This window comes from Drosophila teissieri, chromosome X (assembly GCF_016746235.2).
Source record: "Drosophila teissieri strain GT53w chromosome X, Prin_Dtei_1.1, whole genome shotgun sequence".
Taxonomy (NCBI): domain Eukaryota; kingdom Metazoa; phylum Arthropoda; class Insecta; order Diptera; family Drosophilidae; genus Drosophila; species Drosophila teissieri.
In genome coordinates, this window is record NC_053034.1 from 12,946,167 (window position 1) to 12,959,387 (window position 13,221).

Consider the following 13,221-nt stretch of genomic DNA (forward strand, 5'->3'; position numbering starts at 1 on the left):
GTCACTGTTTTTTTCAAGTTGTAATTATTTAATCAGATTGTCTTCACACATCGTATGTTTTTGACAGTCAACACGTGCTTTAAAATAGGAAGAGGTGTTTTAAAGCATCTTTATCAACGATGACAAAGCATTTTAATGATTTTTAATACATTCTTGTTTAGTGAAACAGTTTGTCAAAATTTATGAATATTTTGAAGTATTTTATGTTCGCAAATTTGTATAGTACAAAAAGATCCATCAATTTAAGGTCGGTCCAAAAATATTGTTTCCCAGAGTTTCGACTTTTCCAAACCCATATGCCTTGCTTTATGGAGGGGAAAGAAAAACATTGGAGCTGTGTTGGGTTTTCTCTCGCTGAGAGTACGTGAGATGGGTTTTTATTGGAGCTTAGGTGAACAGTGAAATGCGCAAACAATAGATAACTAGTGTGGGTCCGTCGTCCCCGGCGCCGCGGTCCGATTCGTCTATGGATTCGGGTGCAGAACCGGTTGGCGAATCGGGTGCTCAGTACCGGTAATGGTCGGGCTTGAAGGGACCGCTCTGCGAGACGCCCAGGTAGCTGGCCTGCTTCTCCGTCAGCTTGGTCAGCTTGACGCCCAGCTTGTCCAGATGGAGGCTGGCTACCTCTTCGTCGAGGATCTTGGGCAGGACGTGCACGCCAACGGCGTACTGGTCGGACTTGGTCCACAGCTCGATCTGGGCGAGCACCTGGTTGGTGAAGGAGTTGGACATCACGAAGCTGGGATGGCCGTGGGCACAGCCCAGATTCACCAGACGACCCTCGGCCAGCAGGATGATGTGCTTGCCACTCTGCATGGTGTAGCGATCCACCTGGGGCTTCACGTTCACCTTCTCTTTGGCATTTGCGTTTAGCCAGTCCACGTCGATCTCGATGTCAAAGTGACCGATGTTGCACACGATGGCATCGTCGGGCATCTGTAGCAAGTGCACGCTGGTGATGATGTCCCGGCAGCCGGTGGTGGTCACAAAGATGGAAGCCTCCTTGCTGGCCTCCTCCATGGTGGTCACCTCATAGCCCTCCATCGCCGCCTGCAGGGCGTTGATGGGATCGACCTCGGTGACGATTACCCGACCACCGAATCCCTTCAGCGCCTGGGCACAGCCCTTGCCAACATCACCGTATCCGGCCACGCAGCATACCTTGCCGGCGATCATGACGTCCGTGGCGCGCTTGATGCCATCGATCAGGGACTCGCGGCAGCCATACAGATTGTCGAACTTGCTCTTGGTCACAGAGTCGTTGACATTGATGGCCGGGACGCCGAGACGACCATCCTTGAACATCTTGTACAGGTTGTGGACACCGGTGGTCGTCTCCTCGCTGAGGCCCTTGATGTTCTTCAGATAATCGGGGAACTTTTCGTGCACCAGGTTGGTCAGATCGCCGCCATCGTCCAGGATCATGTTCAGGGGCTGGCCGTCGGGGAAGACCAGGGTCTGCTCGATACACCACAGGTATTCCTCATCGGTCTCACCCTTCCAGGCGTACACGGGCACTCCGGTGGCAGCGATGGCCGCCGCAGCGTTATCCTGGGTGCTGAAGATGTTGCAGCTGGACCATTGGACCTGAGGAAAAATGAAAATGTAGTTCAATGTGTGGAAATGGGGATGGATGGGCAGGTACATAAGTACATACTACTTATCAATGATCAATACCTAAACACTAAAAGGGGACTTTAAGGATATAGCTTTTGCTCGAAATGGTTGCCATGTGCGAGGATTGAAAAGCAAAAGGTGCTGTGTCAGAGGAAGTAACAATCTGGTGCTCTTATCATGGGCGCCTTGAACTTGCCCCCCTGCTAAACGAAAGTTTTGTTATTCAAATTGGTGCGTAAACAAAAGATGATAAGGGACCAGCCCTTGGACAATGCTTGGAGATACCTATCTTTGTACATATTTTACAGAAGTACGAACTCAATAAGTCAAATACTGTATCTTTCTATAATGGAACTATGGTATTTAGATCTTTTTTAGTGCACATTTTACATTATTTTGGTCTGACTTCAAATGTTTTGAAATGGTTTTCAGTATATGAATGATGCTATCTTTATGTACGATCCCGCCCTGTTTAGCCCTACAGTTGGGCATATAGTTTGAATGCTAGGATGCATATAATCATCTCAAGCGCCAAAGAGGCACGAAACCCACCTGAGCGCCCAGTTCGACGAGGGTCTCGATGAGGACAGCGGTCTGGACGGTCATGTGCAGGCAGCCGGTGATGCGGGCGCCCTTGAGGGGTTTAGATGGGCCGTACTTCTTCCTGCAGGCCATCAGGCCGGGCATCTCGTTCTCCGCAATGATGATCGCCTTGCGTCCCCATTCCGCCAGACTGATATCGGCTGTCGAGTGGGATAATAAAAGGGAGATAGGGTCAGATAAGCGGGCACTGCTGATTTATACACCATACGGTCTGAATTGAGTACGTTTTTTCCCCGGCAACAACGTGCTTTCCTCTGTTTTGCCGCTATTTTAACCTCAGAAACATGTGCTCATGGATGGATGCGATTCACCAACACATGTCGCCTGTTGCCGGCCGGAGATTTGATTCAAGAGTTCCATGTCCAATTGGGTTTATTTATAATATAACTCACCGACTTTGTAGCTGGGCTTCGACATTCTTGGAAGGATTGGGTGTTAGACTTGGATGCGGAGCAGACAGAATCGCACACAACCGAATTGGAGACGCGGGCAGCGGTAAATGAATCGAATCGCAACCCAAAACACTAGAATTCCAATTGCGGAATGGCGGCACCAGGGCTGGGAACTGGTTCGGCTGAACTAGTTCCACTCGACACGAATATTGCCATTTAAATTTGAAAATCGAATAAGACTTGCTGTTTTAAAATAAATTATATTTAGAATTTTTATACTGTGCTACCATTTTTATAAAATGTATTTATAAGATACATTAATTGGTATATTTGCATAAAATGAATAACATTTGAAATGTAAATAACATAATTATTGCGATAGCTGACGGTCACACTGTTATTTCCATCGATAGTTTATCGATGCTGACCCACCACTAACACCGACATCGATAACAGAGCAGAGTCATAGGGAAAATATACACAGCGAAAAGTAAAGTGCGAGTCAGTGCGTTTTCCTGGTCATCGAACAGCCGTATCCAAAGTAGAATCCCCATGTCCGGCTCCGGTCTCGACGAGAATCCCTTCGGGGAGCCCAATCTGGACAATCCGTTTGCGGTGAGGCGATAAAAGAGCGTGGAAAGAGAGCGCGGAAGCCGAAGAAAAAACCCATCGCACACACACGCACACGTACGCAAAGGTGGGGGTGTATGTGTGCGTGCCTGTGAGAGTGTGTGTGTGTGCTGGGTGCATTCGTCACATATGTTGAATGAATCGGTTTCTGATTGGGATTTCCCGACTTCCTCCGCAGGACCCCGCCATCCAGCAGGCGCGACGCCTCCAGAGCGGCGCCGCCCTCGTCTCCCTCGAGGATTACAATCCGTTTGAGGAGCAGGCCAAGCCGCAGCTGCAGATCAACTCGACGAACACGGCGGCGGTGGTCCAGCCGCTGTCGCAGAACATTCCGCCCCCGCAGACCAGTTCCCTGGGCGCCTCGGCGCCGAGCACCAGCATACAGATCACCTCGGAGGAGCTGCAGGTAACCCACTTGGCCGGGCGTCTCGCGTTACCGCCCACACAACAGTGAGCACACTGCGGTGTGCCGGCTTGGCCACATCCGCATTACCCTTAAACCACATCTCGTAGAGTCTGTACACTGTACACTCGGAAAAGGCCGAAATAGACCACACCACCCCGTTCCACTGCCCTTAAAGTCGGCACAGTAATCACTTTGCCAGAGTGCCGGATTAGGGCGTATAGGCATATCACATCTTACTCTCCATTAAGTGTCACAAAGATAACCGGGCTTATCTGGATCTGCAGACAATGTATCCGCTTTGGAGCATTTATCTTGCTGAGACTAGAGGCGGCTATTGGTTGCCACGCCGAATCTTCACTGTACCAACTGCGGTTTCTCTTGCTTTACTTGGCTTCTTCGGCCCTACACAAAAATACAAGAAATACGAGTTGAATGCTAGTTGCTAGACCCAAATACATTTGATTTGGTGGCTTTAGTTTGTACATTATTCTTTATTCTTGTACAGAATGAGATATGTTATATTAACTACAGGTCAAATGCCTTATGTCTTAACATAATAGTTTGCCTGTTGCCAGATTTCGATGTGAACTTCTATCATTGTATTTTGCCTTTGTTTTTCAAAAGATGAAAGGGCATGAGATTTAAAGTACAACTTTATTAGTCATTTATAAACTTTATATATTTATAACTTTATAAAGTCATACAAAATGTATTTGAAAACGGATGATAATAGTATGATTTTTATTATATCTAGCGCCGGCAGGAGGAGTTGGACCGCAAGGCCGCCGAGCTGGACCGCCGCGAGCAGCAGCTGCAGGGCAATGTGCCACAGCTGAACAACTGGCCACCACTGCCGGATAACTTCTGTGTGAAGCCGTGCTTCTACCAGGACTTCGAGGTCGAGATACCGCCCGAGTTCCAGAAACTGGTCAAGCGATTGTACTACATTTGGATTTGTGAGTATTGGTTCTTTATGGCTGTGTTTTCTACATGGTTTCGCTGATAAGCGGTGCCATAGGTTGCGGATTAGTCATCGCGTGTCGTCCACAGACCGATGCCATGATTAATCAGATATAGCTACATAGCTATGGCTAATGGTCTTGGGGGTGTGCGTGCCTTTGTGCAGAATTCCCCTTTCGAAGAGCAGATGTAATTTGTATGATTTGTATGTTATCAGTACGAAAATCGTTTTGAAATTCATTTCTATGCTTTCCCTACAGATTATTCCACTATGCCACCATTAATGTATGTGCCTATTTTAATTGCTTTCTCCGACAGTTTACACCATGACGTTGTTGGCCAACGTGATTGGAGGTCTAATTTTGCTGTTCCACGCTGGCGAATTCGAAACCTTCTTCCTGGCCATCTTCTACACGATGCTCTTCTCGCCCGCCTCATATGTCTGCTGGTGAGTTTATACCTTGAAGCTTCTTACATCCCGACTTACGGAACATGAATAATGTGATGTGTGCTTTCTTTTCAGGTTCCGTCCGGCGTACAAGGCGTTCCGCAACGATTCGAGCTTCAATTTCATGGTCTTCTTCTTCATCTACTTCTTTCAAACGCTGTACTCGATTGTGCAGGCGGTGGGCTTCAACAAGATGGGCTACTGTGGCTTTATAACGGCCATCGGGCAGTTCGATGGCAAAGCGTCGGGAATTATCGTCGGCATTCTGCTCCTTAACGTGGCCTTCTGTTTCACAGCGGTGGCCGTGGCCAATGTGCTGATGATCACCAAGATTCACTCGATCTACCGCAGCACAGGGGCCAGTATGGCCAAGGCCCAGGAGGAGTTCACCACCGAGTTTCTGCGCAACCAGCACGTCCAGGAGGCTGCCTCCTCGGCTGTTAATACGGCCATTAACTCGCAGTTCAACAACAGCAGATACTAAGGAACACTCTGCTCTGCTTTCCGGGGATCTGATCCAATCAAAAGGAGAATCAATCAATCAACCACGAACTCAAGCACTCATCCTGCTAAACTGGGACAGAAAGAGATGATAGCCGCGCCAGAGAGAGGGAGATGGAGAAGGAACATTAAATAAACATTGAAATAGCTTAACACAAAATAAAAGCAAACAAAAACATGAAACTAAAGCTAGCATTGGAGCATGGAGCTAATAACTATTTGCTTTTGTGCATAAACAATTCCTAGAATGCCGTCGTCTTTATTACAAATAATTACTGTAATGATAACACAAAAACATACAATGCATTAACAATATTTATAAACGGAGCGAAACCGAACTTGGAACTAAACTGAAACTGGAAAAAAAAACAAAGGGAAATATGATAAACAAAAGGAAAACTAAAGCGGCCTCCGATGCCTTCGACACACAGCTGCAGCGGACTGGGAAGACAGGACATCTTAATCGCACGATATATGCCTCCAAATACGAGTATCTAGACCAAAATATTGTGTGTGTGTCCTGTGCAATAATTGGATTCTGATACTAACCCAGATTAACCAGGCGAAAGGGATGACACTGATGAGGATGATGCTGCTGCTGCTGCTGATAATGATGTTTTCTAGTTCTTTAAGTCATTAAAACGATATAGGAATACCCCCACTCCCTCACACACGCAACACACACATACACACACACACATACATATATACGAACTTATATATAACAAACATAATATAAATAATATATTTAACGCTTACATTATAGAACTTTATCTCTCGTCGCCTCGACCAGAGACAACAAGAAAGCGAAATTCATTTTTCATCCAAGCTCTGCTCCTCCGCCCCCTGTCCCCAGTCCCCTGTCCATGTCCCACGTCCCGACCCCCCTTTTCCGCCTTCACTGTCCTGCACTCACATGAAATGTCGTGTTTTTTTGTAATCGTAATTGTTATATATTATCTATGTACATGAAGACAGCATATAAAATATTGATTCACTTAAGTATTCACATTTTTAGATACATTTTGTTCGTTTCTGTTTTGCTTGCAAGTCAAACTTATGTTACGACCTATTTAAAACTGAATTGAAAATAGTTAATGACGATCTATGGATGTGTATTTGAAATTCAAGCAAAATTTATGATAAATTCCAAAATAAATATAAAATACTTATAGATGTAAAATAAGCATTGTTTTTCAATTGATGGGGAGATGGGATAGTTATTGAATTTACCCTAATTAGGCTTTAATTATAGATTTTTTACTGAAACGCAATCAGTTTAGCTGAACACAATTAATAAATAAAATGGGAAGCCCCTCAAATGACTGGCAAATAGTTGGGATTAACGCCTGCATCGTCTCCTAATTAACAGGAAGTATAGAATGCTTTTTAAAACCACTCGCCGCCCTTTGAGTTTGAGAACTCATTCAGAGGAAAATCAATTAAAAAGAAGAAAAGTTTACGTAAGCCAGCCGGTAATTAAGGCGATTGAAGATGGCCGAAAGTGAGTGTTCCTGGAAATGCATTAAGACGATGCACGCCCACATCCTGGGAGACCAGCTCGGATTGAACTGGCTATGGACTTGGATTTGGTTGGCCCGTAAGTGTGATGTTTGTCAACGAAAGATGCAAATTTGATTCGGAAATGGGGAATTAAATCAACAGCACACACTCAGCCGTGAAATATGTGAGCTAAGCAGTTACAGATAAACATATATGAATATATATCCCCTCGTGCAGATATATGTACATATGTATACTTATCGCCCCACCCCCCGTCTCTAGTTTTGGGCAAAAATTGCGCATACGCCACGTTGGGGGAATATTTGCAACGATTTGTTTGCCATTTTGCTGGCAATCGAGAGAGCCGCAGAGCAGTCTATGAATAGAATCGTAGAATCGCTTGGAAAGGTTTGCCAGTGACAGTGGGTGGGAAACCCCATTTTTTCGGGTGTGTGGCATTGTTAGGGGGGTCTACAAAAAGCGAGCATGATGAGCAAATATGCTCGAGAGTGCTGCAGCAGATGCAGAAGCAGATGCACTGCATCGTTAGTGGCAAATCCTTTTTGGCCCACTTCAGTGGAAAGCCCGCATCACTCACGTGTTGCAGCTGGATATTCAGCTATCCGCACATGACCACCGCACCACACACCGATCCAACCATTTCCCAATCAACCAACCACCTGGTCCAGCCCATCCACGTGGGCGTGGTATTGGTAAATGGGCGCACGCCCATTTCTGGGCGGGATCGGGTTTCAGGGCTTGGGCTTGGGCCGGACGCTAATTGCTGACAACGATTTGCTATTGATTGCATTTTCACGCTGCTTGCGTGCCAAGAGCTCACGGAGCGAAGTCAAAGGACACGCTGTGACAAGGTAACCATATTGATTTTGTGTCGCGCCAAGAATAACCAAGTAGTGCCACGTAATGCAGCTGACTTTCTAGCCGAAACTTCATCCTAGTTATGGTACCGTACCGAAACTAGGGTCATGTTCCACTAAATCACTGTTTAATCTGCGAACAAATTTTATGTTTTTGAGTTCAGAAAATGCATCAACTTCTAGTTATATGTACAAAGATGGTACTATAACTAGTATATTTCTACAATTATAAATATGGATTTGCTTAATGTAGGATGATAACTTAGCTTTCTCATCGTTGCTTGAATCATTTTTCTATATTTGGTCAGTTGGTGTTATTCATTAAATTTGAAGATTATTTTGGCATTTTTTACATTATTTTTGTATTTTTGCTAAGCTTGTTTTCTCGTTGTTGATATTTGATTGCCAAAAATATTATAAAATATACAAATATCTTTTTCTATCTCTTACGAAATATGCAAATAGCTCGAAGCTCTGAGGCACTCCTTCAATTGATGAATATCCTTCTGTAAATGCGTTTTTGATTAAGCATTTCCCAGACAAGTGATACTTTCTGACTGGGCCAACTTAACCCTTCCACTTGCAAAGTAGCCACACACATTTTCCCGTGTCATTTTCCGCTCGAGTGATAAACGCTTTCCGCTCGCTTGTCAGTCGCCAGCTTAGGAATCACTTCAATTATACTTTCCTCGCCCGCCGGCAGCTAAACGCTCGCTCCGCAGGCGGTCCTGCGACAAATTAGGCATCCACTGTGGGTGGGCTGGGACATGGACATGGACATGGCCATGGATTGGCGGGCATGGGGGCATGGCGATTCGGGGGAATTCCTGGCCAATTTTTCACACTATGCGGAAGTATTATTTGGGTCACATTTCCTGCTGCTTTTAATTAAAATCTTCTTTCACTGGCGGAAGTACAAATTTCTTGCTGTTACAAAGCGAGCTGTGAAACGCCCCGCAGCGTGAGGGTGGCCGGGAAGGGGAGGGGTAGGGGGTTTGTATTGGCTGGAATCTAAAGGGGGGGTCTAAGAGGTCCTTGCCAGATAGCGGGGTTGACTGGCTTAGTGACTTGGTCAGAGCTAAGTCGCAACCGAAGGCGTTTGTCGACCCGACAACCCGAACTTTATCCCGACACCGATGGCGATGGCGACCCGAGTCCACGGGACTCGCACACAACCTATTGCCCTTCATAATGCGGCAGGGGCGTGGGTCGAAGGGGGTCCTTTCCCTTCACTACTTGGCGGTGGCAAGGGGGCGGTGGCAAGGGGGCGGTGGTGGTGCAGATGATTTCAGCTGAGATTGAAGATAAAACACATGCGCTCATCACGTTTGCTGTTTGTGCCTTTTCTGTTTGTGCTCTCGTCGTGGTTCTACTGCTGCTGCTGCTGCCTCTCGTCCTTAGCCCCCCCCCCCCCCCCGCACCCGCGCACCGCCGCTCTCACAGTACCCCCTCACACACACACACATACACACACACTCGCACACAGGGACACCGCAAGGCCGCACTCACACAGACGCCGACACAAAGCGCCGCACATGGCACTTGGCGCTTCCTTCGTCCCAGCACTGAGAAAAACAAATAGGTTATTTCGCAAAGTTAACCAGAAATTAAACAAAATATTAAAAGGGTGTATTTAAAGGTTTTCTAATATGTCATTTGTTTTAAAGTACCTAAGTTTAGAAACTGGTAAGGTGTGTAGAAGCACTTTAAAATAAAGCCTTAAATCATTATAATACCTATAATTACCTATAATACTGTCTTCGTTTTCTTTCCCCAAACTATTTTTTCCTTTTTACTTTAATATTTTACTGATGATTTTTAAGTTTAATCTTTTTGACCAACCGGATCAACAAACTGTGTATCAATGCTCTTAGTGAAGAGCTCCGTTTTACAATCAGTAACAAGTCATATATAATAGAGGCATAATATCATTTCATGAAGTGCCAAAGTTGTTCTCAGTGTACCCTTTCTGTTACTATCTGTGGTGCTGGCTGGCCTGGTGTTGTTCTTGTTGTTCTTGCTGCGGAGCTGTGGGGTCTTCTGTTGGCTTTGTCCCCGCTGGGAAATGCGCATCGCCCGCGGCAGACAAATATTTTTTTTTATCTTTATTCAATTCAATTCCACCAGCGAGCACTTCGGTTTTTCTTTTGCCCGTCCTCGGATATAATTCTACTATTGTCTTAATTGGAAATCCGGACCAGTTTCATCTGGCAAATGGAGCTGGGAGCTGGGAACTGGGAGCTGCAACTTTAATGTATGCAGGTGGGCGGCGTGGAAAGTTGCAAGTCCCCGCGGAGTTGACATTTCGCCGACCATTTCCATAAAACTATTTTGAGGGGCGGAAATCTTCCAGGGAAATGTACTTTTTATAGCTGGAAGTTAATTTCATGTGCACCGGGTTGTCGCAAAGTTACTAAATCATTTAGCATTTAATAAACTTTGAGTTACTTCAAACAAAGCAGTTTTTTACAATGTCGCATTCAGTGGTTATTTGTTTAGAACCTTGGAATTGCAAATGTATATCAAATGTATTTCATTGAACAAAAAATCAATAGATAAATGTTATTTTTTAGTGAAGAATATAAGCTTAGTACGTTCTGCTTACACAATAATATTTATAGTTATCTATTTAAAATCTTTACATTAAGCATGTGTAGAAATTGATTTATCTCATTGCTTTTTCATCCGAAAATTTCTGTATTCCATTTATGTAGGTAATTGGAGAACACTTTAAATATTCTAATGGATTTTCTATATTGATTTTAATAATTGCTAATGTCACTTAATTTAAATCAATTTGCTTTTATAATACGCGTAATGCGTGAATTACCCAAAAATACCCGAATTCTATTGCTCCATTTCCCAACGGGCTGTTTCGCCTGAGGAGCGGTAGTAGTGTCCTTTCGGCTCGCAATTGGGCTCGGCATTCGTTTTTGGCCCGCTTCGGGCTCGACTTGGCTTGGCTTGGCTTGGCTTGGTTCGGTTCACTTCGTTGGGTTTCGCTTCGCTTCGCCTGGAGTCCTGTGCCATGCTGATGGTGCTGCTGATGGTGCTGCTCCTGCTCCTGCTGATGCTGGGCTTTCCTCAATGAACATATGAGTTGGGGGGAGGCAGGGGAGAGTGAGGCAAGGATATGCGGCAGGCGGCGATGCGGAGGCGACAGGGCCGAGTTTTGGGCCTGGCTACAAACATTTTTTTGTAACAGTCGCGCATATCCTTAAGCGAGGAAGCCCCACTCCCCCTCCACCCCCACACACACTCACCAAAGGACTCTCGGTTCTTAGGGGCATTTGGGGCATTCGGGGCGTCGGGCCTTCGGGGCTTCGTGTCAGCTCGTGTCGTTTCCGCTCGGCTCTGATAAGCTGTGGTCCTGGCTCAGTCGTCCTTTTCGTGGTCCTGCTCCTGCTCAGTGCCAAACTGTCAATCGTGTAGTGCGGTCATGTGGTGCGGAGCCAGCGTGCGCTCGCCTCCCATCATCATCGCCCTCTGAGTGGTCTTTCAGTCCTCTTCAGTCGAGCCACAGCCACAGCCAAAATTCCACAACCGAAACCAAAACCAACTCGAATCCGAATCCGAGTCCGAATCTACATCTGATTCTGAATCTGAATCCGCAACGAACTCTCTGGCCAGCGGAATCGAAGGATTCCAGCGCCAACACCGCCCTCCACAAATATTTTTTGTTCTTGTTCCACCAAATTCCATTGCAACATTTAGCCAGCAGCTAAAACAAAGTAAATAAGCGCAAGAAAAATATAATAAGCAAAGTGCTCAAGTGCCAAAAAAAAAAAAAATAAGAAAAGAAAAGAAAAGAAGGAAAATACAAAAGAATAAACCGGAACCCTTCCAGCTAAGCTGAGGAAAATATATATTAATATAAATGTGCCTGCGCCAAAAAAAAGAAAAATGCAAAGAGGGATAAATTCGCTACGTGCAGTTGTTAATTTTTTTGAGATTTTTTGTTCTTGTGCGGTTTGAACACGAGTGCGAACAGAACAACCACAACAACAACACACATATATAAATATATATATTACATCCAACAATAATAACAACAGCATCGACAACAACTACAGCAACCACAACAAAAGGATGAAGGACTGCTGCAAATGTGCGTGAAATGTGACCAAACACAGCAGGATATGTAACTAAACCAAAATTGTATATATGCTTGCAAGGTTTTCAAATTTATTCTATGGTTTTTTTTTTTTTGTTCTTTATTCCATTTGCCATGTGTGAAACCATTCAGTTCTCGGCTGTAATCCAATTTGTGTGCCAAAGTCAACGAGTCAACTTGTCCATGTGTGCGAGTGTGTTTCTGTGCCAATTAGTTGACAGATTACGCAAAACTAATGCCAACATTTAATTGCCAGTGGTGGTTGGTAGTTCCTTGGCCGCAGTTTAGCATTTTTATTCACATAATTTATATAACACCGATGTTCCGGCTCCCAATCTCCGCCAGAAACGCCAGAGAACAATCCCACATCCAACATCCAACTTCCCAATTCATCTAATGAAGTTGTGTGGGGGGATGGCAACAAAAATTACTCAATCGCTTTTGGTGTGTGTGCGCCGATGGTGTGCTAGTGTGCTAGTGTGCCAGTGTGTGTGTGTGAGCTAGTGTCCCTGTCTGTGTGACAGTAGTCCTTGTAGTCCTTGTGTGCCACCCTCGATTTAGGCCTTTCTGGCACTGCCGCCTCTTGTCTGCGCCTTGTTATTTTTACAGCTCCTTGAGCCACTGACCAAATTTTCCTTTTCCTTTCCTCTCCTCTCCTCTCCTCTCCTTTTTTTCTTTGGCTGTAATTTCTTTTTTTTTTGGGTGGGGGTGCAATTTGGGGGGGTGTGGCTCGGCCTGGTCCTCAAAACTCTATTAGCTCCATTATTAATAAAGTTTTCCCTTTTCTGCCCGGGATCCGGCTCCGGCTCCAGCTCCGGCTCCTAATGATATTTTCTTGTATGGGCATTTCAAAGTCGAGAATTTGCTGGCGAAGGGATGTGGGAATTTTGATGAGGGGTTGGCTTGAAAATTGAGTGATTATGGGTGTTGTGTCGGAATGCGGGCAATAATTTTGCGTATTTCTCTGGCCCTCATGTGTGCTTCTCTGCGCCTTTGTTGTGTTTGGAAAATCATCAACTTTTTGCCAAACAGCTTTTCCCTTTCTAGTTGTCCGGATTACGGTTGAAAAATATGTATATACTCGAAAGGCAATGAGTTTTAGTTTATTTTCATTGCATTTTTGTAAAGTTCGGTTTTAGAAATAGAAAAAACGATATGCAAAATGTTCT

General features: G+C 45.1%; 2 protein-coding genes across 2 annotated transcripts; one reads left to right on the forward strand and one right to left on the reverse strand.

Moving 5' to 3' along the window:
- Positions 1-339: 339 nt before the first annotated feature.
- LOC122623593 (adenosylhomocysteinase) lies at positions 340-2,773 on the reverse strand. The gene is made up of 3 exons (XM_043802833.1): positions 2,613-2,773; positions 2,170-2,360; positions 340-1,587 (listed from the first exon to the last, which is right to left on the reverse strand). The coding sequence occupies exons 1-3, from the start codon at positions 2,635-2,637 to the stop codon at positions 505-507; spliced, it is 1,299 nt and encodes a 432-aa protein (XP_043658768.1). The 5' UTR covers positions 2,638-2,773; the 3' UTR covers positions 340-504.
- A 281-nt stretch (positions 2,774-3,054) lies between these two features.
- LOC122623495 (secretory carrier-associated membrane protein 5) lies at positions 3,055-6,319 on the forward strand. The gene is made up of 5 exons (XM_043802690.1): positions 3,055-3,227; positions 3,421-3,648; positions 4,403-4,604; positions 4,927-5,056; positions 5,132-6,319. Exons 1-5 carry the CDS (start codon positions 3,165-3,167, stop codon positions 5,538-5,540), a joined length of 1,032 nt encoding a protein of 343 aa, XP_043658625.1. The 5' UTR covers positions 3,055-3,164; the 3' UTR covers positions 5,541-6,319.
- Positions 6,320-13,221: the final 6,902 nt, after the last annotated feature.

What these genes read in the sequence shown, in the direction of transcription:
- LOC122623593 (XM_043802833.1), bottom strand. Translation starts at nt 2,637, where the DNA reads ATGTCGAAGCCCAGCTACAAAGTCG. An exon ending in GAAGCCCAGCTACAAAGTCG is followed by an intron (nt 2,361 to 2,612) that starts GTGAGTTATATT and finishes CCCACTCGACAG; the next exon opens with CCGATATCAGTCTGGCGGAA. An exon ending in TCGTCGAACTGGGCGCTCAG is followed by an intron (nt 1,588 to 2,169) that starts GTGGGTTTCGTG and finishes ATTTTTCCTCAG; the next exon opens with GTCCAATGGTCCAGCTGCAA.
- LOC122623495 (XM_043802690.1), top strand. Translation starts at nt 3,165, where the DNA reads ATGTCCGGCTCCGGTCTCGACGAGAATCCCTTCGGGGAGCCCAATCTG. An exon ending in ATCTGGACAATCCGTTTGCG is followed by an intron (nt 3,228 to 3,420) that starts GTGAGGCGATAA and finishes CTTCCTCCGCAG; the next exon opens with GACCCCGCCATCCAGCAGGC. An exon ending in ATTGTACTACATTTGGATTT is followed by an intron (nt 4,605 to 4,926) that starts GTGAGTATTGGT and finishes TTTCTCCGACAG; the next exon opens with TTTACACCATGACGTTGTTG.